General features: G+C 40.9%; 2 protein-coding genes across 4 annotated transcripts; one reads left to right on the top strand and one right to left on the bottom strand.

Annotated features, from left to right (window-relative positions):
* The first annotated feature begins 10216 nt into the window (after positions 1 to 10216).
* irf2a (interferon regulatory factor 2a) lies at positions 10217 to 15577 on the top strand. Of its 3 annotated transcripts, none has more exons than XM_076989475.1 (9): positions 10217 to 10647; positions 10920 to 11013; positions 11550 to 11649; positions 11752 to 11928; positions 12571 to 12605; positions 12719 to 12815; positions 13005 to 13181; positions 13426 to 13466; positions 13658 to 15577. In XM_076989475.1, exons 2-9 carry the CDS (start codon positions 10927 to 10929, stop codon positions 13943 to 13945), a joined length of 1002 nt encoding a protein of 333 aa, XP_076845590.1. In that variant the 5' UTR covers positions 10217 to 10647; positions 10920 to 10926; the 3' UTR covers positions 13946 to 15577. The 3 variants fall into 3 exon arrangements, with proteins under 3 accessions (XP_076845590.1, XP_076845589.1, XP_076845587.1); XM_076989474.1 differs by having other exon boundaries at positions 10217 to 10487; XM_076989472.1 differs by having other exon boundaries at positions 10217 to 11013.
* Positions 14494 to 23837, bottom strand: tmem134 (transmembrane protein 134). Its single transcript, XM_076989476.1, has 8 exons — positions 23635 to 23837; positions 20843 to 21090; positions 19541 to 19608; positions 19115 to 19201; positions 18759 to 18835; positions 16947 to 16991; positions 16704 to 16757; positions 14494 to 16432 (listed from the first exon to the last, which is right to left on the bottom strand). Exons 2-8 carry the CDS (start codon positions 21044 to 21046, stop codon positions 16350 to 16352), a joined length of 618 nt encoding a protein of 205 aa, XP_076845591.1. The 5' UTR covers positions 21047 to 21090; positions 23635 to 23837; the 3' UTR covers positions 14494 to 16349.
* Between the last annotated feature and the right edge of the window lie 2573 nt (positions 23838 to 26410).

The raw sequence follows: 26410 nt of genomic DNA on the forward strand, positions 1-26410 counted from the left end.
AACAGAACGAGACACAGGAAAAGCATAAACAAAGACAAGACTGAAAGACAGTAGGGGCTAAACAAGATACAGGCAAAACCTGAGAGAGGGGCAGACAGATGTGACAACTAATGGAGCTAAACATTATCTCAGAACCTATGGTTTCATTCCGTAACTGGTGTACTTAGCCTGTGAAATATTGTTACACTGCAGTATGTGTCTATCTCAAAATTTACTGGCCTTTACTGTCAAATGTGAATGGGGGTATTCTGTGCACTGACTCCGCAATACTGAACATTGTAAAGACTTTATCCCCTTCTTCTTCTTGTATAAAATTTGCTCTCCTAGTTTGTTACTCTCTTCCCATCTTCACCAGTGATTGTTGTCACTCACATCTTTGATTTACAAACTCTCTTTGTGTCCCATCTTTCCATAATTGTGGCACTTCTCATCACCAAATGTACTTTCCCCACACTGGTAGCATTTCCCAGTTCTCATTGATTTACTTTTCGTCCCAGTGTCCATTTTGAATACTGCTCCCCCTTCTGGTTTCAACCGCTTGTCTTATTCAAGTCTACCATATCTTTATTATGGCCTGAGCTCTCTTTAGTGCATACTCAAATGTAAATCCATCTTCTGCCAGCAGGCGTTGCTGAATACCATCATCACTAATACTGCAAACTAATCGGTCTCTTAAGATGACTGAGGAACTCCCCAAAATTGCAGTCTTGAGCGAGTTTCCGAAGTTCCACCATATACTCCGTGACACTTTCATCGCTCCACCTATTCCGTGAATTGAACTTCCACCTTTGTACAATTTCACTAGGTTTTGGATTTAAATTGTGCTACAGCAGACTCACCAATTGGTCGAACGACTTTTCTCCCAGCTTTTCCAGGTTAAAGAGATTTATCATTAGCATGTACATTTGTGCCCCCAAACATCTTAGCAAGGCAGCTCTGCTCTTCTCCTCCAATTCTACTCCATTGGCCACAAAAAAATATCCAAAACCTCACAGTATTCTTCCCAAGACTGGGATTTACTGTCAAACTGCACCACGTAGCCTACTGTCCCAGCTAGTACTGCACCAAGCTTCTTCTGAAAGTTCAATCTCACAGGCAGACACTCAGGCATCCCAAGTTGCAAAAGTTGATTTCAGGGAGGTTACCCCCCGGAGCACTGTTGCCAACTCCTCAGTAAGGAAAGTCGCTATTGGTTGTCCTAAAAGTCGCTAGAAGTCGCTAAATGACGTCATCACCTAATTTGCATAATACATGTTTTTGAAGCTGTAAAGGAATAACGTTGGGAGAGGAAAAAAATGAGTAAAAAACACCCTAAATATGTTAAAACTACAAATGAACAACATCTGTTGCCTTTGAAATAGGCAGTCACTTCTCAAAAGAACTACATGACTTTAATGCTTTGTATAAATAATTTTTACGTAAATTTCATAAATAGTTTTTTTGCTTTGTTATTAAATGTTAGTATATGAGTAGCAGTTAGCAGGAACTAGTTGGCATAGAAATCAACCTTACAATACAGGCAGTATGCCCGTGTATTATCTCCAATACATGGCTTCAGCCAGCCTTTAAATTCAGGATTTGATTCCCACTCTTTCCTGTATTTTTGAGAATAGAGTTTAGAGTGAGACATGATGAGCAAGTTAGCTAGATGTTAAGCTTTCACAGAGATGCACTGTGGACGAGTCGAGTGACCGGCTACGTGGTGAATGAGGTGAAGAATGACTGAGACTGTGTGAGTTATTTCAGTGATTTCTTTTCGTGTCTCACATATTTACATTCCCCGTCGGCGGCAGCTTTGGGCATGCGCAGTTCATTTGCAGTGTGGACGTGGAGCGGTGAGGGTCTGCTCTGAGTGTGAGACTGCACTGATATGGCGTTATTTCTCTGCCAATAGTCGAGAGCACATTTTTTAAGTGCGAGCGCGTGATTCACGCAGCTCGCACGGATTTTCTTTGTTCTCGCGCAAAATATTAATGTGCTCTCTCATATTTACTCTGCTCTCGCTCAGATTCGCTTTGCTCCACTACAGAACCGCTCGCGCGTGCTCAGATTTATCCTGCGCGCGCTCAGATTTATCCTGCTCTCGCACGAACATACTCTATGGCGTCAAATCCAAGTCAATAATCGCGAGCGCGGAAAATCATTTCGCGCGAGGAAAAGTGCTTATTCGCGCGAGCAAAAATGCTCTCGCGCGCGCGGAGAGAGCTTCCTCGTGCGAGCAAACCTGCTCTCGTGCGAGCAAAACGACTTTCGCGCGAGCAAAACTACTCTAGCACGCGAGGAGAGAGTTGCTTGCGCGAGGAAATTTTGTCACACCCTTTCTGCTTGCGATTAAGCTCCTGCTCGCGGAGCAGATTGTTTGATTTTTGACAGTCGTGGGAGGGACCCAGACAGGATTGGCTTCTGGATGTGAATTCTGATTGGCTGTCAGTAGGGTCTGTTTCATGTTTATTTTTTCACGATATCAACGCATTTAGACAGTTGGAAGCTCCATGAACTATGGTAAAACAAATAACCAGCTAGCTAGCTAGATATTTATAAGTCCGACTAGTTAGCTAACTAACTATGTATACAATGCTAATGTCAGACTTATTTTAACATACACAAAGAAAAGTTTTGCTGCAAGGTATTGTTAGTTTTCACATTAACATCTAAGGATTTTTACCTCATAAACCAAGTGTCCACATATGTGGGCATTATGCAATAATGGCAATACGTTGAACGATGTACCATGTCATAGATTTTTAAGCCGTTCATATAAATAATAATAGTACATTTGTACAAAATGTGTTGTTGCTGTAAATAGAAACAAATATAAAATTTTCCATTTTTATTGCCTAAAAAGCTAAATCTAAGAACATTTGTGTGTGTGTGTGTGTGTGTGTGTGTGTTTGATATATTGTCTTACTGTAAAATTCATCAATATACACATATGTACTTAGTAGTGAGAATGGAAATCAAGTTATTAAGGTATATATTGAACATATGTTAGGCCTAGTACACGTTGATCATTGTATGCCTTACATGCTTGTAGGCACTCTCTCTAGTAATAAAGTAGTAAATTGTGTGAAGGCACTCCTTGTGAGTTGAAGGCAGACAGCCCTGAAGGTCTCTGGTTTGTAGATAAGGATGAGCTGCATCTGAATGGTGCATCTGATGTACTGTGGCAGGGAAGGAGTGATGGGGGTGATACCTCACCCCATCACCTCACCTCATGTGGGCCACCAATCAGACCTAACATGCTTAACTCATGTCATGGAAGTATGATGTAATCATGTAGCAAAATAGTATAAGAACTATGGTCTGTGAGTGGGGGGCAGCTTTCTCTTGCAGACGCTCTTGAGTGTGTGTACTGGAGATCTCTGGATCGATCCATCTTTCTATTTTTCTGTCTTTTGTCTTTAATAAACTTTGTACTCTACTCTGATACCATACCCAACTGCTTTTGACTTTTCTTGGTCACCATTAAGGTTCAAATTTCAACGACAGTACATTATAGCACACATGTATATGTGTTGTTTTTCAACCAGGGCAGTGTAGATCATCAACATCACACTGTACAGTTATTGAGGATATTCCAGTAGGTAGTGCGTCAGAGTCCACTTACAGTGACAGTGACATCAGCGAAGGAGAATATGAGCCAGATGTGAGACGAAGTGAAAAAAAGCGAAAAATAACAAAACGAGGAAGGGAACAAAGGAAATGAGGGAGGTTTAAATAATTAGCAAAGAAAACAGAATGTCAGTGGCAGGAATAGAATCTGGAGATACAAGGGTACTGATTCCCATTGAGTCCCACCTATGTTCATGGGGATTTTTGAGGTGAAAGCGCAGGGTGAGGTACCCATTGAGTTATTCTTCAATCTTTTTCGAGACTCACTAATAGATGAGACTGTTTTTGAGGGATTTCACACAAGGAAATAGCTGTGGAATAATCTGAATATTTTGACATCACTGCCTATCTTTATTTATCCAATTCAAGCTAAATTGTAGCCTGAACGGCATTAAATTGCAATTAACTGTTGTTAATTATACACAGGACTAGACAAGGACCAGGTGCGAACAATGATAACAGGGGCGTGGCAAACAATGGGAAATCACAGAGACAACGAGCAGGGCGGGATAAACAGGCAAGTAAACGCAGACACAAGGGAACCTAGAGTGACAGCTAGGAGAGGGGGCGTAGCCCTACGTGATTTCCTCGTTGTCTCTGTGATTTCCCATTGTTTGCCACGCCCCTGTTATCATTGTTCGCACCTGGTCCTTGTCTAGTCCTGTGTATAATAGTCCCAGTGTCTCCCATGTCTGTATCGGTCTTTTTGTTCATTCGTTCCGTATGCCCTTGTGGAGTTCGCTGTTTCTGTTCTGTCATCTTTGTGAGTACGTCCAGCCTAGTCTTTGTTCCCCTGCCTGGTTTTGTTCTTTGTTTTGCCATGTCTGTTCGTATTTCATGTCTGGACTGCCTGCCCGTTATGACCCATGCCCGTGACTACAACTCTGCCTTTGGAATTTCCTTTAATAAATCTTGCTCTCCTCAGCGTTTGTGTCCGCCTCCCTGTTCTGCCCAGCGCAGATCGTTACAACTGTTCAAATGTTAAGAGCTGTTTGTTTCAAGATTATTTTAACAGAACAAAACTTACTTGTTTTAATGAAAAGAGGATAGATTCTCACAATTTGTTATATATTTGGGCAATTTTTATAGAAAATATTCACTCTGTTCTTGTATGGTGTCCACATATGTGGACAGTTGAATAACTTTATTTAAAAATGTTTTTATGTAAAATAATAAACCATTTGACTTTTTATGCAAGTCAGACTAATAAAAACAATTATTTAAATCTAGCCACAAGCGGAGATTGCAGGTTCACACACGTATAGGCCTAAGCAGCCAAAGAAAACCAATGTGTTGTTTTGAGCAAATGTTTGACCTTTGATATGAATGTATGAAGTGTTTTTTTTTTTTTTATCTCAGATGAGGCACTAAATCTACAAAAAATCAAAATGTGGCTAAATGTATTGGCAAAAAATGATTCAGATCATAGAACTAAATCACATGCTGAGATTAGCTTTGTGTGTATGTGTTTGCAAGGTGTTTCATGTAAGCAATGCTTTTCAGTAGGTTCCAGTATTTGGCCAGTAGATGGAGCCAAAGTACTACCATACAGATATTACAGCGATGAAAAGAAATTTTAGTGAAATAAAATGTTCATTCCTGGTCAGGCAATATACTTTTTGTTATAAGATGTAATTACAAAGTTATTTGGCTCATTGGTCTGAATCATACAAGATTCATTACTTCTCTGTATTCTGCATGACAGGATTGCAGCATTAGTTTAGATGATTTTAGAGGTTTTTGTGTACAGTAGCGTCCCCGACAGGTCAATTTGAACCAAACTTGGAGCACATCACAGGAACCTCAATCCATGACAGCATTTGAAATTAGGAGTTGATCACTGTGACAGAAATTATGTCATTCTTGATTAGGTCACGTCATTTAGGTTATAAGAGATCATTATGAACGTTATGATTAAGCAGAAGGACTACAATAATGAAGTAGTGTGTTTCAGTGTAATCATGTACTTATGTTTAGTTAATATTATGCATTTGTGCTATACTGTGACCCAGGTCAGGAAGAGTGCGAAGGGTAAGAGCACTCTGTTAACTGGTACTCACTAGTCTACTATACTTGGGTCATTTAGCTTTCTCTGTGTTCAACTGATACATCAGTTTCTTCCGCTAACTCTAGGGAAGTCCATATTAGGAGATACACATACGTGAGACAAAGTAGCCTGTTGGGCGCCTATGTTTTGGAACATGCTGTGCTTAAGATAACCTGTTTGCTAGAACTGCTGAATGGTGTTTAGGATTGTATATAAGCAGGGGGACTGTCCCCTTGCTCTCAGAGTTGGTTTACATGGTTTGAGTTATAGCAACATAGGTCATATATGGCATGGCCTAAATGATATAATGAAAAAAATTACCAACCTGAAAATTTAAAAATCCAAAATTGTTTTGATAATTATTCACCTAGAGATTGCAACAACAAATACATTGTATATAGAAACAAATCTTTATTTTACCATCTATGGTTTCACAATATACTCTTGGTACAACAGTTATTTAACTCAAATGGCTCTCTACTTACAAATCAAGAATTTAGTAAATATTTAGTAACTAAGATTTAGTAATTAAATTCAGTGTTGCAATTCCTTTTGCTGAATTAGTTATAAAATGCTATATATGCTGGAGTGAGTATGCTATTTAAAAGTACACCAGGACATGATCCAACATTATTACCCATCGACCCAACCAATCTTGAAATAGGGAAAATGTTTCTCTACATCACACAATAGTAATCATTATACAGTTGTGATCAAATTTATTCAACCCCCAATGCTGCGAAGGGTTTTATGGAATTCAGTGCACATTTGTAATTGTGTTCATAATGAAATCTTACAAGGACTTGTTAAAGAACTAAATGCAACTAAGATAGCATCACTTTTTTTTGTCATAAAGTATTAAATGGCCTTTTTGTGATTTCTTCATTGACACAATTATTCAACCCCTTTACGACTACCACTCCTAAGAACAGAGGTTCATTCCAGTGTTTTCCATCAGGTATTGAAAACATCTGTGGATGTCAACGAGCAGCAATCAAGCATGATAAGCACCAATTAGGCAGATTTAAAAGGACTGTGATACTCAGCTCCTTCTAGACATCTACTGGTGTGTTTCCAAGCATGGTGAAGGCAAGAGAATGGTCCCAGAAGACAAGAGAAGAGGTTATTGCTCTTCACAAGAATGGCAATGGATATAAAAAGATTGCGAAGTTGTTAAATATTCCAAGAGACACTATCGGAAGTATCATTCGCAAGTTCAAGTTAAAGGGCACAGTGGAAACGTTACCTGGTCGTGGCAGAAAGAAGATCCTGACCGCGACTGCTGTGTGCTACCTGAAGCGTAATGTGGAGAAAAATCCCCGCGTGACTGCTAAGGAACTGAAAAAAGACCTGTCAGATGTGGGCACTGAAGTTTCAGCTCAGACAATAAGGCGCGCACTGCATAACGAAGACCTCCATGCCAGAACGCCCAGACGCACCCCCTTGCTGACTCCAAAGAACAAGAAAAGTCGACTGCAGTATGCCAAAAGTCATGTGGACAAGCCACAAAGGTTTTGGAACAGTGTACTGTGGTCAGATGAAACTAAATTAGAACTGTTTGGGACAATGGACCAGCGCTATGTTTGGAGAAGGAAGAACCAGGCTTATGAACAAAAGAACACCTTGCCTACTGTGAAGCATGGCAGGGGGTCAATTATGCTTTGGGGCTGTTTTGCTTCTAATGGTACAGGAAAGCTTCAACGTGTGCAGGGTACCATGAATTCCCTTCAGTACCAGGAGATCTTGGAGGAAAATGTGATGGAGTCAGTCACAAACCTGCGGCTTGGGAGACGTTGGACCTTCTAACAGGACAATGATCCGAAGCACACATCCAATCCACTAGAGCATGGTTGAACATGAAAGGCTGGAACATTCTAGAGTGGCCATCGCAATCACCAGACTTAAATCCAATTGAGAACCTCTGGTGGGACCTAAAGAAGGCAGTTGCAGTGCGCAAGCCTAAGAATGTGACTGAACTGGAGGCTTTTGCCCATGAAGAATGGGCTAAGATACCCATAGGTCGCTGCAAGACACTTGTGTCAAGCTATGCTTCACGCTTGAAAGCTATCATAACTGGAAAAGGATGTTGTACTAAGTACTAAAAAATGTCACTAGGGGGTTGAATAAAACTGATAATGATGTGAGCACAGTAAAGACATTTGTGGTTATTCCATCATAAATATTATGTTATGTTTGTCTAATTTATAAGTGCCTCTTTGATATAATTGTAAATAAGATGACTGAAATGATCAAAATCAATGTCAAACTGGCCAAAACACTTTATTTCAGTGGGGGTTGAATAAATTTGATCACAACTGTATATGCTCACTGTTTCAGAAAGATGGTGTATCTAATCCATATGTATCTATTGGAACACCATCTTTAACAACCTCAACTGGAAAGAGATCTGGACCTTGCCAGCAAAATATATATCATACATAAAGTGAAAGAAGTATATTTTAAAATAATTTACAGTTTATCCATCAAAAACATTTTTAACAATGGTTTATAAAGGACATGGAAGCGAATTGCACTTTCTGCAGAATTCACCCTGACAACATTTCCCATTTCTACCAAATTATAGGAAGATATCTGCAACATATCTAGTACCTGTATTGAACCATTTATCCCTCTGCTTTAATTGTGTATTGCTAGCTACATGCCAAGTGCATTGCTAAGGCAGTTTTATTTTGTGTAATACAAATAGCCAACTTAGCTAGCTAGCTAACAAACAATGTAAACAATGCAAACGTCAGACTTATAAATAACTAGCTAGCTAGTTATTTGTTTTACCATAATTCCATAATTCATAGTATTTGGAGCATCCAGCTGCCTAAATGCGTTGATATCGCGAAAAAATATACATGAAACGGACCCTACTGACAGCCAATCACAATTCACATCCAGAAGCCAATCCGAGAGTAGTTTTGCTCGCGCGAGGAAGCTCTCTCCGCGCGCGAGAGCATTTTTGCTCGCGCGAATAAGCACTTTTCCTTGCGCGAAATGGTTTTCCGCGCTCGCGATTATTGAATTGGATTTGACGCCATACTCACGGCAGCACCGCCGGGGCTCACGGCCCAGAGGACAGCAACTAAAGAGCGTGTTTGTTCAGAGTCGCCAAAAGTCTCCAATAACACCACAAAAAGTCGCTAGATTTGTCGCTAGTCGCTTTTTACTACAAAAAGTCGCTAGAGAGACTTCAAAATTAGGAGCTGAGGGCTAGAGGGTCTGAAAAATCGCTAAGTTGGCAACACTGCCCCAGAGGTTAAGTTGTTGAGGAGGGGGGGCGAATGTAAGTAAGTTGTTGAGTGGAGAACAGGCCAATCAGTACCCCCTCTCTCTCCTTCCCCCACTCGCGATTAGAGAAAAAAAAAGTCTGTCGCCTGTGTGCGCGTTTGTGTGGGTCACTCGTTCTGAATTCCGGGAGATTATATGTGACTCGCGGGTATCAGGGAGACACTATCGAAATGCGGGAGACTCCCGCAGCTTCCGGGAGACTTGGGATGTCTGGATACTTCCAAAACAATGTTTCGTTTTTATCCTCATCGCCATAAGTTGTATTATGCGCAGTAGTTATAAGGATGACACAGATGCAGCTAGATGGAGTTGAGTTGCAATCTTTTTACTCGTACCTTAACACACCGCTCGACTGGAACACAAGACTAACTAAATTATATTTACAAGGCCTTAACTATTTGTCCTTCTCCACTAACCTACACTCCAGATATTTTTCTTTTTCTGACTCATCGGAACTTTGTTTTTCACATCATTTCTTTCCTATTGGCTACAAAACCACGTAAGAGTTTTTTAATTTCTCTGTTGTAAAGCACTTCGCAGTACTTCTGTACATACATATATATATTATAATTATCACTGATTATTATTATTGATAATAAATTATTATTATTGTTGTAGTTGTTGTTGTTGATCCTTAATCTTATCATCTAGAAAGGTCCACTCTCAAATCTTGGCCCTTTCTTTTGTCTTTTAGAACATAACTTTATTGTCATGCACATTGTACAAGTACAATAATATATATTTTTTGTAAATTATGCCCAGGCCTATTTAAGGTACTTGGCAATTTTTAACCTTACATAACGTTAATGCACATTTGGATATTTCCGATATTTTCAGATATAGGTGGTTCAACGAACACACCCTCAGCTCCTAATTTTGACGTTGCCAGCCAACTCGTAGTTTTAAAAATATATCACTTTACAAGAATAGGAAAACAATCCCGTAGTACTCTTAGATATATATGAATGATACAATGAAGCTATCATAATGTTTATGGTAATATTACAACAATATAAAAGCTCACAGATGAGGTCTGCAGCCAGTCTACAACTCCAGAACTTACAGAACTCTAAATAGCCTATTTAAGCGATTCATTATTTGACGAATTAGAATAATTTATTAAATTGCGTTTTTGTTTTGTTGCTGAAAAAAAAGTATTTTTAATGTAACTGGATACTAATTTTCGGTGCGAATTAAAAATAACCTTTCGTATGAATGTATGAACACGCCCAATGGCACCGAGTCACGGTTGATCTCACCGACCAGGAGCCCAATGGAAGGCTGGAGTGAATCACTTCCGCACTCCGCTTAATAACGACCACCTTTATCGCCCAGCCTATAAACCAGCGCGGCCGTCACGCAGTTTAACGCGGTCGCTGTGGCATTTCTTTAAATAGCTGGCTAGGAACTGAGAAGTATGACAGCAGCGTCGTCGCGGTCCCCTGGAGGTCCGTGGTAGCTACTAGCTAGCTGATAGTCCTGGTGGAGGATCAGCGTACGTGAACTAAATGAGCTAATCGGAGTCGTCTAGGTAACTAGTTAAAGTACCTCTCGCGACGTGCAGCTAGCCGCGTAGCTACACGTTTGAGCGTAAACTCGTCCACGTAAAGCGTGTTACACCGACTAACGCGGCCCCGCAGCTCGGCCGTGTTCAGATAGCTGCTAGCTGCGCACTTTAACACGACCACACGGTAAACAGAAAGTTAGCCGTTAACTAGCGTCTTCTAGTTGTGCTTGTTGGCTAGTGAAAAGATTTGCTTTATTAGCTGTACGCCAGCTTCAAAAGGCAAGACTCGTTTCGAGGTCTCTCTGTAATTGAGGACACAACTACTTGGACTTTGAGCTTAACGTTATCTAGACATGTGGATGCTGCCCAAACGTTGTAGTGTTGTAGCTAGCCGACTACAGCGACGGTGGAGTATGGCATAAAGTGCAGGTCATCAGCTCACTCATTTGTGACTAGGATCAAGATGCCAGTGGACAGGCAACGCATGCGGCCGTGGCTGGAGGAGCAGATAAACAGCGGCCAAATAAAAGGTTTACTCTGGGTTGATGAGGTGAGTGAGTAGCCTGATGCTGATATGTGAATACAAACACTTGGTTTGTTCCAATGCGGTGGTCTGTATAAGAGGTGTTGAAGCACTAGGAGCGTGTTTTAGTCTGCTCTCTTTTTGACAGCTAGAGCCAGAGCATAGGTTACACTCAGTATGGAGTGGTGGTGCACTTTCTATAGGTTACACTCTGCGATGTGGTTGAGTGTGATGTGGTCACCCCATCGCCCTGGTCATTAATTTACTGATTATTATAGTTTCTAGAAGTAATAACTGCCTTATTTATGAATAGGTTATATACTTAGCGTGAAATGTGTGCCCCATTACTTAAAGCCCATGATTTCAGGAATTTCCCTCTGGGATAAAGTATGTGTGTGTGTGTGTGTATGTATGTATGTATGTAATTCCACATAAGAATTCAGCACGGTAGAACTAAAGGTAGTCTCTCGTTCTTTTGTTTTAGCCTTTTGGTATGACCGGAACTTCAAATATAGTTCTGTGTTGGTAGACGGTACTGTCTTAATCCAAATGTTCATCAACAGAAGGAAAAGATATTCCAGATCCCATGGATGCACGCCGCTAGGCACGGCTGGGATTTGGATAAAGACGCTCCTCTGTTCATGAACTGGGCCGTTCACACAGGTATCACCACATTCATTGCCTGTCAGCATTTGGAGGATTTAGAATGAAGTGTTCAAAATGTGTGCATGACCTTTTACAACTCTTGACACCTTTTCCCTGTAGGAAAGTACCATCCTGGAGTAGACAAGCCAGATCCAAAGACGTGGAAGGCAAACTTTCGCTGTGCTATGAACTCTCTACCGGACATAGAGGAAGTGAAAGACAAAAGTATGAAAAGAGGATGCAATGCCTTCAGAATGTACCGCATGCTCACTCCTTCAGAAAAGGCTGCCAAGAAAGGTATACAAACACCTCCGTGCCAAATGTCGGTGACTAACACTAACTTTCCTGTGGGTGTGGCATGTGAATTGGAATAGAAGGGAGAAAAGAGAAATGGTTTGGCATACCAGTCACTCCTAAATCTGCATTCAACAAGGAGTAGGGCTGAAGGTTTTTGGGAGGAATGTCGGATCAGGGTTTTTCTCACCGACGTTGAATCCTGATTGATAGTCCGTGTCGTTTGAGCAATCTGCAAAGTGTAATTTACAAGATGATCAAGTTGCTTCTGATGTTTGAACATAACTCCTTTAGAATGATTAAAAAATATTTATAAAGCAAAAAGATAGTAAATTTTGTCTTTAGATGATCTGTTCAGTCATAACTGGAACTGCAGTTTGGTAACAGGGGTAACATCGGAACTCCCATTGTGACACTTGGTTATATCAAAACTCTGGACAAACCAAACTGTGGCTGTTCTGAACAAACAGAAACAAGAACTAAAGGACTAAAAGAGAAGTGTTTTTTTTCCTTTGGTTTGTTTTTAGGTGTGTATTTACATGTGCCAAAATATTTAATAAAGCAGTCGCTGTTGGGGTTAAATTTTGACTTAGTTGTTTTAAATGTATTTATTCATGATTAAAGATGTGGGGTTTTTCCATTCAGGGAAGAAAAAGGTGGAGCGGGAGCCAAAAACCAAAGTAAGAACATTCTTACAATCTAACAATTACTGTGTGGTGTCTTTCCTTCTGTACGATAATTTATTGATTTTATTTTTTTATTTTTATTTTTTTATTTTTAATACCCTTCTAAGAGACGAAAAGGTAAAAGCACAGAGCCACCAGTGAAAGATTCTGTTCCAGCATGCTCAAAGGAAGACACACTTCCGGATAGCACAGTTTTATTGACTGGTGAGCTTCCTGGAGATTCATGTCCTACTCGCACCTCTCCTGCTCATTTGTTTGGGTAGTGGGAGTTGTTTTTGCCAGTGATTGGAACCACCTGGCTGTATTCCCATTGTGACACTGCATCCAATCGTCATGGTTACTTGACATGGGTCCAGGTAGAACCTGTATGATGGGAGATGTTCCTTTCCACAGCGGAGCATGATCTGAGCCCGGATCTCTGCAGTCCCAGCCCATCAAATAAGGTGGTGGCGAGTTACCCGCCAGATGTGTGCGCTGTCGTGGAGATCACCACTGAAAATGAAGAGTCAACGGTCAGCTCCTCTCAACCGCCCGTTCCCCTCCAGATCTCTCCCGTTTCATCGTGTCGTGGTATGATCCATTCTCGTGCACGCTCCTCTTGTGCTGTAACACTTGATAATACATTGAGAGGTTTATAGTTGGATGACTGGTTCAATTGTGTTGTACTAGAACTTTAAAACCTAGCAGAGTTCCTCAGGTCAGACTGAGGGCTATTGCTTTATATCGATAGATGTTCAGTCTTGGTATGACAGTGGATATGGTTTCTTCACCCTGAATATGTTTGTGCTTTGTTCATCCTGCTGTGTTTATTCAGAGAGTGACAACGAAAGTACCTGCAGTGAAGATTGTACAGAGGTGTGTATGAGTTGATGCTACTAATACTCTGGCCACATTGCACCATTTGTATGGCAATGATTTAACTTCTAGTAAGGAAGCTGTAAGGTATTGCCTTCCCAAACATAGGTCATGCAGAGTAACTGACTCAAAAATATGTATCCATACGGTTTGATGCATTTCTTTGATCCCCTCTGTCCGGCGGTGTACAGCTTCATCCACAGGACTTGTCGGCCAACTCGTCTAGGTCTTCGTTCTCCGTGTTGAGGGTCGCCTGCAGCCCATCGGACAAGACATTTGTCTCCTCTGGAAAGACAAACTTTTGGGTGACCAGCCACCGGGAGGAGTCCCCCCTCGTTCCTTACGACTCCCCGCCCTGGCATCTCTTCCTCAGCTCTTGTCCTTTTGAGCTAACCTCCACGCTCGATCTCTCCTCCACACCCCGTGCCACCGTGATAATGAAAGCAATGGACCTGTCTTCCGCCACAGGACAGAGGTAGTAGTTCAACTGCTAACCAGCTGTTTGCGCGTGCACACCCCCAGACCCTCCCCTGCCCCACACCAGCTTGGAGGTGTTATTATTTATTATCTTTTTTGTGAGGAGTGAGTGCAGACACGGCTTACTGGTCCTCGTCCCAGTGCCCATATGCAATAGAGCTTTAGCGGGATGACTGGCAAATTTATTTTTTGGGTTAACACTAATGAAATGGGGATGAAAACCAACACTGACTTGTCTGTAGAAGTAATTGAGAATAATTAAGCTAAGAACAAATATACCTCATCTTCCTGCATTTTCACAAGTACTTAAAATGTGTAAAATTACCTCAAAGATGGATCCTCCACTGAGATGCGAGTTTCTGCACTTGTTTAGCATTACCACATTCACAGTGTGTGCAGTCCACACTGCCCAGCGGGCTTGTAGACGGGCTGCTTCTTCTGATCATTTGACATGAGCTGCATATGTTTTGATGGTAGCCCTCTCGTAACACTGACCTAATCACTGTTGTAGGTGCTGTGGCAGAGTAGTCCTATATTTTAGTATACACCGCCACTTCCAGTCTTTCAAAAGAAGAAGAAAACAACACACACACAATTGACTTGGTGCTTACCGCCCAGTTTGGTATTATTTAATGGGGTAGTTGGATATTTAGTTGTGATGGGCAGTGAGTGTGTGGTTAGATTTATGTTTACATGCTTAGTGTGATAGTCAGTACCTGTTAACGTGCAGGTTCAGAGTGGGTGTATGTACACGTTGACTATCATGGCCTACCTGGATGTACCAGGTCATATTAAAACCAGGTGTAACTTTGGCTTAAATGCAAATGCAAGACAGAGAAATGAGTGAAGAAACCAGGATGGACGTTGAAGCCACCGTTCTCCAGATCTGTTCACTGTGGCAGGCATTCCCAGGCTCTGCTCTTCAGATTAAAGGTGGTCATATTCGGATTGGCATATACCAACTGACCAGTTGCTTTTAACTGGTTGGAATTCAAAAGTAATTATAAAAACTAATTCTTACTTACAAATTATACATTTTTAGTAAAAGGAGAAGCTACGTTTTTAAAACAATGGAAAGCTGACAGTGGATCTGATTCATCCTGCAAATACAGGAATTTTAATTATTTTTAATAAAAAAATATATATATTCTTAGTGCATGTATCAGCCTTGAATGTTTTAGTTGTGATAGAATAACTTTTTCATTTAATGCATCATGCAAAGAATGTAAATCAAGATTACTCTACAGCACAGATTAAGGTAGAGGGTTGTGTCCCTGACCCGGCCATTAAGTTTTGATTTTCTGCTGTCATATACATATGGATACGTAGAGTGGAACAACACTAGATAGTGCATGCACCTAATGAGCAAAGCTGCACCGTCCTGATACATCATGAATGCTCTACTGGTCTGATGTTTCTCAGCATGCCCTGGTCCCTGCTGTGTTAACGCACAGCCTGTCTGCAGCATTATGTAAAGCATGGCTCTTGTGCAGCCTGCATCAGGTTTGCCAAACCAGATGGATTAAGTGTGTATGGCTGGAGTGACATTGAACAGATATTGGTCATCTAACCTGCTAATGTTTTAGACACGTGTACAAACTGATTTTTACATGGAATTAAACCGTACATTGTGATTGTGTGCGTCGTTGATTGTGTCAACACTGCTGTTCCAGAAAGGCATCACATTTAAAAACAAAACATACATTTTATTATAGTGGCACAATGATTTTTTTTTTTTAAACAACATACAAATAAAATACATCTTTTCCACCCTGACCCGCTGGAGTTCTACAGTGGTTCAAAGTGTTAGTAGTGGTATTAGTTAAAGAAACAGTGCAGGAGGAAACTCCATAATTTTGTGGGGCAGGATTAGGCTAGCTGTCTCAGTTTCTCCTATACATATCACAGGCCATTTTCTCCCTATTAACATAAATATGTAAATCTAAACTGAGATCACTCAGCCCCTCCCATTTGTTCATTAGAGTGTTTGTGGGATTTCACCGGTTACCCAAAGTACTACAGCACAAATGCAGTCTGTCACCCATTTAGAGTCAACGACCCCAAATAAACAACATTATTCAGGTAAACGTAATGAATTTAGAAGTTAAAGTCTGATACGAGTTCCTCAGGTTCACGCCTGGACCCGAATTGCAGCTGTCCTCATACCTGCGCCTGCTTTATCACACACTGCAAGGTCACAGGTCAGGTCTGCATGCTGAAATTCAAAGACTGCGGGAGGAATCTGCTGACCTTCAATGGAACTCGCTTTCACAATCTTCTGGATGATGTACAGACTGAATCTAACTTATTTCCCATACTTCATATCATTTCTGTATTTTGTGATTAAAACATTTTAAAAGGCCAACCAGCAGAGAGTCTGCCTGACTGTGTATGAAGTGAAATTCATTACTTCTCAAAGTAGGGCAGGTAAAACAGCTTGAAGCCTCGCCGTCCCCTGACGGCACAGCTTATGTAGATCACGTGGTAAACTAAGGGAGGGAGAGGGAACAAGAACATGGATTCAGTCACATGAATGTCTCGTTTTCCTCCGGACTCTTTCTGCTGACAAGAATGGCTAACATTAACATGTTTACAATAAAAAAAAAAGTAAGGTTTTTAGAAACAGTATCTGCAGCTTTACACCTATTAACAGCTTTGTCAGCTATAAATTCCTGGTACACGTATCCATGTCTGTTGGTCCCTTATGCTCTTATCCTTACAAGTTCTTAACCTCTACGAAGAATATAAATTAGAACATACCACCAGGAATGAAGAGAAGAAATCCAGACACAAAGAAAATTGCACTAGATACTCCTGTTGAGAGAGGACACAAATGCGTTCCAGTTTATACTTCACACACTACAACACAAACAACACGGCGTGTCTCCAGCCGCTGAGTGGTTTGTTTAGTAATGTGCTATGGGCAAATGTCCCCGAGGCAACACGATTCTCTTTGTTGCCCCTTGACTTAGGAAGGGCTTCATTTGCAACCAATAATCTCACCTGCGTTTGGGTTTAACTCGACTACGATACCTGTGAAAATCAGAGCTAGAGAGAGAGACAGAATATTAGATAACACACCAAATGGTAACAAAATGCATGCCGGCTGTGAGCGACGTGTGACTTCAGGATCAAAGTTGAAGCTGATAAAGGAATTCTGGGAAGTTATTAAAGCAGAAATTGTTTTGAAATGGTTGATGGGTTACTAAAACATTGGCCTATGCAGAGAAAAAGAGACAGAGAAAGATAGTGTCCAAAGGTTTTGAGTGGCACAAATTTGTATTTACAAAGTTTGCTGCCTCAATTTTTTATAACCTTTTGACAGATGTCTACATGGTACAATTTTTACTTTCCACTGACATACATCCAGTTGAAACAAAGACTTTATTTACAGTGTTGACCCTTCATCTTTAAGACTTCTGCAGTTCACCACAGCTGAATATGGATATCAGCTTCTGGGCAAAATCTTAAGTGATGGTAACCCATTCTTGCCTAATCAGTGGTTGGTATTGATCAGAGTACTTTGTCCACCCTTTTTGAGGGGAGGGAGAGGTTGCTCTTGGAGGATTCCTTATTCATGACAGTGTACTTAGGCAAAATTTGGTAACACTTTACATTGTGTTTACTTACAAACGTGAAGTAATGCATTAGTTAACATGAACACGAAGTAACACTAACAATAATTAACTAACGTTAAGTAAACATGTAATAGTTGTGGCTCCTGTTTTGGCTCTTTGTTGCTCGCACCTTTTTTGGTGCGACCTTAAAGGAATATATTACATTGTACTGATTGTACCCACACTGCTCTTGGCAGGACACAGAACTTGTGGTAGTACTCACCTTTTCTTCTCTGGACAACTATTTTTCTGTTCCAAACAGTCTCAAACTTATCCCCAGTCCTCTGCAGTCCAATCCTTACACTTACTGCAGAATGTCAGTCTGCCCTTGATGTTTTTTTCACAGAGAAATTACGTATTTGCTTCCCTTCTTGACATCAAGCCATCCTCCAAAAGCCTTCATCTCACTCTGCATTCAGATGCACTCACACCTGCCCTAGGTCTTTCCTGAGCAAGCTGCATTCTCTTTAGGAGACGCTCCTGATGCTTGCTCAACTTTCTTGGGCACCCTGAAGCCTTCTTCACTGCAATTGAACCACTCTGGATCATCATAAATGGATGATTAGTTTGCATGTCCTTGCGTGTGAAACCCTTTTGATGCAATGCAATGACTCCACATGTTTCCTTAGAGGTAATCATGGTTAACAGAAGAAAACTTTAAAACACCACTACCCTTTTAAAGCAACTACTTTGCTCTTCTTGTCAGCATGACCGTGATATTAGCCGTCTTGTCCTTGTTAACCTTTTCTCCTGAGCCAAGATCATCACTGAAATGATGTTTGCAGAAATTATGTTTGTAGGGCTAAAATGCAGTGGCTGGAATGTAGTAATTTTTACGACAGGGAATGACTTTGCAAGTAATTTCAATTCATCTAATGACTTCACAGTCTAAAATTAATACAAGTTGCCACCATAAAATTTCCAGAGGCGGTAAACTTTGTGAAAACAAAAAAATTGTGCCATTCTCAAAACGTTTGGCCATGACTGTACAGTGTTTAAATCCTGCCAAGACCTGTGATGGGAAGATGGGTGTGGTGCAGTGTTTAAACCCTACCAAGACCTGTGATGAGAAGATGGGTGTGGTGCAGTATTTAAACCCTACCAAGACCTGTGATGAGAAGATGGGTGTGGTGCAGTGTTTAAACCCTACCAAGACCTATGATGAGAAGATGGGTGTGGTGCAGTGTTTAAACCCTACCAAGACCTGTGATGAGAAGCAGGAAGGATGCAAGCACCACTCTTCTGTTCTTCTTTAGTAAAGGATGGGACATCCATCTGCACAATAGGACATTGAACTCAGAACACAGGTGTATTACATTACTGTACTCTACTGCAGGTAAGACAGAACAGCAGTGTTTCATACACAGAGTGAATGGGTGATAACACTGTAAGAGTGTGTAATTGAGTGTAGTTTTTGTATTTGTGGACGTGTGGTGGTGGGAGGGAGTGCATGAGTGTTAGTTTATGTAGGTGACCGAGTAATTCAGTATGTGACAAAAAATTTATATGGAAAAGGGTGCCTGTGTGTGTGTGTGTGTGTGTGTGTGTGTGTACCCGCAACAGTGTGCAGACAGCTGTGTGACGGAGCTGAGAGTGCTGAAAGACCACTGTGAGCTACAGTAGGACAGCGTGGCAGGATCACTGGAACACACAGCAGCACATGCAGGTTAAGACACATTAAGCACATTAAGGCCTCCTGAACAGTTCTTTCCTGTACTGCACCACTGTACACTAGATCTTCGCTCAGTCCCACAAGCTCTCATCAGGTAGGTCTGATCACTGGAATTTATTTTTTGTAGATTGTGTGTTATATATTCTATGCAAAAACCATGTTACAGTGTGGACCACATATTCAGATATACACATATTTTCCACTCACATGCCATGTGGTGATGCAACAATAAAAGTGACTGTATTTGCACAACTCACATTAATTGGATTCTAAACACATCATCACGAGCAACAAATTTAGAATCAGACCTGATTTTGAAAAAGTTATTAAAGGTGGAGTTAACAGGGCTTCCCAGAACATCTTCATTTTCCAGGTTCTGTAATTCAACACAAAACAAATGATAAGAAAAAAAAAATAAAATCAAACAGTATTTGTGTTCAGAAATAGAAGTGTTAATAGTTCGTCAATGATCAAAAAGTGAAAGAACAAAAGAGAAATCTAACTCCATCATGATTAACTAATTATACCAAACATAAAAATATAATTTTCATATGTATGTTGAAACAGAGTCATTAACAGACACAGAAACAGTTGTGTAGGAGGCTTAAACTTAAGTGAGGAACACACAAACTCTGTTGCAAATAATTTCATGTCACAGGTCATACACCATGGCAAACTGGACAAGCAACAAGACTCAAGGTAGTTCTACTGCATCAGCAAGGTCAGTCCCAGGCAGAGATGTCAAAGCAGTCTGGGGTTTCAACATGTGTACAAGCTCTTTTGAAGAACCACAAAGATTCGAGCGACGTTGAGGACCATCGACACAGTGGTTGGCAAGGAAACCGTGCAGCAGATGAAAGACACATCACGGTTACTTCTCTTTGAACTCAGATGTCGTCCAGCAGTGCCATCAGCTCAGAAGTGTCAGAAACCAGTGGAACCGAGATACTTTCCAAATCTGTTTTGGAAGGTCTGCTAAGAAGAATTCTTCATGGAAGAATTGCTGCCAAAAAGCCATACCTTCACCATGGAAACAAGGAAGAGCGACTCAGCTATACATTAAACATGAAACAATGGGGGCAGAAAAATAGCAGAAAGTGCGCTAGAGTGAGAAGTCAAAATTTGATATATTTTGATGCAACATCCAATTTGCTGATGATGACCCCAAACACTCAGCAAAAGTTATTACAAACTATTTTCAATGTAAGGAAGAACAAGGAGTCCTGGAAGTGATGAGGGCATCATCGTCGAGTCTATCCGGTATTACATGAACAAAGATTTGAACAAGCGTACATCCACAGAAGATCTGGGGTTAGTTCTCCAAGATGTTTGGAACAATCTCCCTGCTGATCTCCATCAAAAACTATGCAAGTGTACCTAGAAGAACTGACACTGTTTTGAAGGAAATAGGTAGACATACCAAATATGAATTTGATTTAGATTTCTCTTTTTAACAGTTTATTTACTTTCTTTTTGTCTACACATATATATATATATATATATATATATATATATATATATATATATATATATATATATATATATATATATATAGTGTTAAAAACACACACACACAAATAACATTGTGTATAAAAGCAACTCAGGGTGACCTGGTATTTCAGGTTGCTGTGTTCTGTAGAGCCAGTAGCAGAGGGAAGAGGCAGGGGCTTGGTGAAAGAGAGAGGTCCAAACGTCATCTCTCCATCTCGCTCACGATCTCGCCCCTTCCACCTGTCCGGGTCTCCGTCTGGCCCCACCCCTTCCTCCTCCCCCTCCAGTGAGAACGCGTCGTCGATGGTGAACTGCGCAGCCATGCCCACAGACCCTCAGGCTCTCACTGGGTGACTACAGACAATCACTGTGGGATTGAGAGACAAATCAGTTTCACTCATTAGTAAAATGAGTGTTGATAAACCCTGTACTAAAGAGTTCCATAATGATGCCTGGGTTCAGTACACAAAACAGGTGGCGAATGAAGTCTTACAAATCTCCACATACAGAAGGCAGCAGCACAAGCGTTGTTTAGTCAAAGTAATGAATTAGTCTGTTCAAATGACACCACTGATGACTATATGAAGCGTGCTGGCTTCACTCGAGATTTCACCTCACCTCAGGGCCACTCCTACCTCCCACACAGTGCAGTTTGTGGTTTTACTCAAATGCCCAATTGCGCAAGTTTAGATTCAGCAGATGTGCCCAGTAACCCAATAAAAATGCCGGTGTCTAATACACACCTTGGGTTGGTGGGACAGCCGGTTCGAGAAAGCATGTTCTTCCTCTGGAATCTCATGCTGCTCATAATAGCACCTCTGGTGCGGTCACAAAGAAACATGATCCCTGTGATTTGTGTTCACAACTCTTTTTAAAATTGTCATACAAGGCATGAAAGTGGTGAACAACGCTCAGAACAAAGCTGTGGATATGTGATGATCTAACTAGGCCTCTCGTTGTCTACTTAGTCCAACACAGCTTTGATGCATCCTTCGGTGAACGGGGCAACTAGTGCTATATTGTGCACTTTGCTTTAGTATGTCTGTAAAAGGAAAAAACCAGGACTGATTGAAAAGCATATGACTGCACCCACCAGTGTACAAAACTGCCAGTGTGGAGCCAAATCAGTCAAAACTCTGAAAACAGGACGATCGGGTAAGGCGAGGCAGGAGAGCGTTTCTCCCAGAGCTGAGGTGTGTGGGGTGTCCATCACCTTCATGCCTAATCCTGAGAAACTGTCTTAAAGGGACACCGAGTATTGGGTCTAACGTCAGAAACTCTGGGTGGCTTTAACTTAAATTCACTTCCCCATCAAGTCAGTTTATACACAACTATGACATCATAGTTGACATCAGATTCAGAAACTGTGTGAACATTCAGAAAACTAGTGACAATCAAGTCTGTTCATTTCAAAGAAGAACAATCTTGAGGATGGTGAATTAACGTTTGCATCCACAACAAGCTTCACTTAGCATCCAGTCCTGCTTGTCCAGATGCTGGCTTGGATTTCTAGATTTCTAAACAGCATAATATTATAGATTTCAAGCCCAGTTTTCAAAGATTAGGAAACAAACAATTTTAACATTATGGGGATAAGAAAGAATGTCCCATGCTGTTTGCGCCATATGACTATCTGTAGCATGGATAAAATAAGGAAGCTATGACAAACAACATCAGCAAAGTACTGATCATAACTAAGAGGTTTTTTTTTGCTTCCAGGTATACATTTTGAAGGAAAAGCCCATCTAAAAACCTTAACTAAAGCTAAATCGATTTGTCGGGTTCAGTTCAAATCACAGAACAGAGTATTTAAAGTGTAAACATCTGGAAACATAGCAAGAGTTGGAAAATTGTATAAATGAGTTTCCGGCTGTACTGAATTGTACATCAATCATCAACTCATCAAACTTCAATGTGCCACATTCTGCCGTGATGTTTGATACCATTTTGTGATGTTTCATGTCTCGTGTTTGGCTCTTTAAGACGGTTCTCTTGGTTCGTATTGTGTTAATCGTTCAAACAAATCGCAATTAGGAACGGACAGAGACCCATTTGCTCAAGAGATCTCGGTCAGATTATCCGTTTGAATCCGAATCAAAGACTTCAGGTGTTTAACCCCGTCAGACACGTCGGTGTTAGAGGAGACGTTGCGCTATAGTCTCTTATGATCCCATATCGCCTTAGTTATCATCAGTACTTTGCTGACCAAAAAACAAACTAAAACGGGTGACAGAAAGACTAGGCTCCGTCTTGGGTAGCAGTATATAACGAATTGGTAGTATACGCATTGAGAGGATAACGGATCAACACATTTGAAGCCCCTGGTGGTTTTCTGAAGGCCGTATGGTGGGGCACACAGTCTCCCCTCTCGCCGAGGCTGTGGTCGCTTTTACGGCTCCGCAACGTCTCGGATGCCCGAGTGGACAAAAGAAGCGCTCTCCCCGGACACGGAGGGTCCGTATAGCGACATTTCTGATGGGCAGCAGACACAATCCGAGTTCAGTACCACCGCCGCCCGATTATTGAACATCTGTACGAGTCCATCGTGGTTCACATGTTTTAATGCGTCCGACTGTCGACCGGCGTCTCTAAATCAAAGTTAGCTAACGTTAGCCAGCGAGCCAAAACTGCAACCAAAACCCCCTCGCAACTCAATTAACAGCTTTCTTTTCGTTTGGGAAGGCATTAAGTTATTATCACGATAACTTCATATATTAGGACGACTCGTGTGCTGTCGGGTTTGTAGGTAGGTAGACACCCTGGTCTCGTCCAGAGGAGTCCGGCCTCATGAACCGTTAGGAGGACCGTTGCGAGGAGGACTTTGTGCCTCAGCTCACCAAGCCATGAAATAATAGAAAATCAAAGGCACCCACATCAGTGGCCTTACACATGTTCAAAATCTCATACTTACTGTCGACGTTTCTTAACCGTGACCAGGCAGAAATTAACGTTCAAACCATAGCTTTCCTCCTAAAACGTGTGCGAAAAAAAAACTTGTCTAAAAGTATTTTCTTGGCGTATGCCACAGCGAAAAGTTTTCAGGGAACTTGGCTAGTTAGCCATGTAGCTGGTTCTTCCTCTGCTGCTCGCAGCGCTCAGCGCACGGCCACTTTACTGCCATCACCTGGACTGCAGAGATGTCCAAGACGCAAATTAATTCATTCATATATTGAGACAAATGTTAAAACTAGGTTTCATCTTTTTTTGTTGTAATTATAGACAAAAACATATATAAAATATATGGTTTTAATTTTCTTTCGTACAAAGGCACAACGCAGCCTTCAGTTGTATATAGTTTAATAACCAGTCTGCTAATTCTTCAGTTACCACTGGAGAGCAGTATTACATATTCAAGAAAAAAAACTTAAAAAAATCCCAAAGTGCATAGCTGTAAGTCCTAAGAAAAACGATTTTAATGAGTGTGATTCAATTTGTTCTGAAGGCCTGTCGTAAAATTGTTCCTAACATTATCTATTTTAAACTGGCCATTGCATAAAAGCAATTTCTTATTCTCACACTTCAGCATTATATGCATTGTATACACTTTGGTTTACATGCTATAAACACAGTATATAAACCATCTGTGTCTCTATAGCTGTGTGTTTTCTCCTACCAGGCCTTGCCATCCCACAATCACACCTGGGCTGCTGCATGTTGTCATTCTGCATGGCCCTGCTGTGGGTGTCCAACTTCTTATAGCCCAGGGATCACCTGTGATTTTACCTTATTACCATCACCTTTCCTGCACCCATATTTCTGTTAGACATGTCCTCTGTACTGTCCGGCATAAACAGCCCTTTTCAGCCCCTTTGCTGTCTCCGAAGAGTCTCCCTTCTGTTCTTTGCTCTCAGGGAGCCATGGTCCTGGACATCTACTACCCTGCTGAGTTTAGCTCCAGACCTGTTCATAGTAATGTACTAACTCTAACTCTTATTGTAAGAATTAATCCACACTTAGCTCTAACATTTATTTTCTCCAGAAAACCTGTATTTGATAAGAGTAGCTGAATTAGCTTGAATTAGGTTTAGAACAATTCTGCAGCATAGGGAATGTTCATAATTGGGACAGCTCCTCTGATAGAATGGCAGTGTCTGCCAAGGTCATTTAAGGCCTTGTGGGTCTTCACACTGGAGCTCCTCGATATGAACACGAGCAAACACTGAAGAAGTCTAAAGAGCGTCTGACAGCCGTGGCAGCGGTAATTTGTGTGTTCTGAAACACTCTGGTGTTGTGGCTTACGGAAATGTTATTCTTTCCAAAATATTCATTTGAGAATTCTACTGCTTTCATTCTTTTAACTTTTAACCAAATTACAAATGATACACCACATTTAAACCAGTTAACCAAACATGTTATTTTATTGTCTTAAAAAGTAACACAGTCTCCCAACTGGGTATATCACATACACTACAACAACAATTAAACACCATTACTACACAAATAGGGACTTTTTTCAAATATTATAGACATTACAAAAGATCCTTCGTATCTTTCGCTTTTCTTTTAAAGTTCTTATACTAGGCCTGGCAGATGGGCTTCCTCACCAGTATGACACTGTACACTGTCACCATTTAGAAACAATGTTGTCTGACGCTGCTCTAAAATCCATAATGTTAAGGGAAGACATTTCATGGACTTGTCATTTTATTTCATATGAAATAGTTTACAATATAAACAAAGCATCCTTCTTGGATGGACGTTACAGCAACCAGAGACTAGGCATTTCAGTGCAAACGTGTTTTTGTACAAGGCAGTCTTGGCTGCAGTACTCTCTTTTGTCTGTCAAAAGCTAAGACGAAGAACTAAAACAAAGACGTAACCCTGGGGTGACGCTGGGGGTGACGTGGGGGGTGGGGGTGGGGTCAGATGGGGAATCGAACCAAATTCCATAAAATGCAGCAGGAATTCTAAAAAGAATCCGTGGACAGAACCTGCGTTTGTGTCTGTGTATATACGTGGAAACCATCCCACTAGCTAGTAACAGGAAGGCAGAGTCTCTAAGTAGCTATCTCTACAAATGGTTAAACATGAGTGGCTAAAACAAAGGCTTTTTTCATGGAGTAATGATGGTCTATATGGTCAGGCAGTTGAACCCACAGCATTAAAGCTACAACCTGGATGCCTTTGTTTAATGTGTTTTACTGCAAATCACATGTAAATAGATCTTTCTCAGTTTATACTTTACATAAAAATGTATTTATGTCACATAAGTCCTCCAATCTGCTATTGAATTATGGCCCTCAAAAACCTGTTGCAATTGACCAATATAAGGATTGCAGTTCTTCTTTGTCCAGCCTTCTGCAAGAAAAAGAGAAAAATATCTACAACAATCAGCAGCTGAGACAATCACAAACAAGAAACTCATCCAGGCTGTAGCTTCTTTTCCTACTGATATACGCTGACTTTTCTCTGAGATATCAGGTAAAATATTTCTATTTTAAATATTGCAGTCAGTATTGCCAAACAGATGATAATCAACAAAAGTCTTAGTTACTACCACTTATATAATTGACATAAAATTGAGCTCATATGCGAGACAGCTGAAGTAGCATTGTAGCCTATTTTCAGATTGTTTACGTTTTTAAGCTATCATGAGACCATCTTGGTTAGTTTTGTTTGTATTTCTTCTCTGATGTGAAACATTTTCTGTGTCTGCATTTTAATGACATGTAGCCTAATGGTAAATC

This window comes from Brachyhypopomus gauderio, unplaced genomic scaffold (genome assembly GCF_052324685.1).
Source record: "Brachyhypopomus gauderio isolate BG-103 unplaced genomic scaffold, BGAUD_0.2 sc68, whole genome shotgun sequence".
Lineage (NCBI taxonomy): Eukaryota > Metazoa > Chordata > Actinopteri > Gymnotiformes > Hypopomidae > Brachyhypopomus > Brachyhypopomus gauderio.

What these genes read in the sequence shown, in the direction of transcription:
- irf2a (XM_076989472.1), top strand. Translation starts at nt 10,927, where the DNA reads ATGCCAGTGGACAGGCAACGCATGCGGCCGTGGCTGGAGGAGCAGATA. An exon ending in TAGCACAGTTTTATTGACTG is followed by an intron (nt 12,816 to 13,004) that starts GTGAGCTTCCTG and finishes TCCTTTCCACAG; the next exon opens with CGGAGCATGATCTGAGCCCG. An exon ending in TCCCGTTTCATCGTGTCGTG is followed by an intron (nt 13,182 to 13,425) that starts GTATGATCCATT and finishes GTGTTTATTCAG; the next exon opens with AGAGTGACAACGAAAGTACC.
- tmem134 (XM_076989476.1), bottom strand. Translation starts at nt 21,046, where the DNA reads ATGGCTGCGCAGTTCACCATCGACGACGCGTTCTCACTGGAGGGGGAG. An exon ending in AATAACTTTTTCAAAATCAG is followed by an intron (nt 19,202 to 19,540) that starts GTCTGATTCTAA and finishes TGTGTGTTCCAG; the next exon opens with TGATCCTGCCACGCTGTCCT. An exon ending in GCTTCTCATCACAGGTCTTG is followed by an intron (nt 16,992 to 18,758) that starts GTAGGGTTTAAA and finishes CTCTCTCTCTAG; the next exon opens with CTCTGATTTTCACAGGTATC.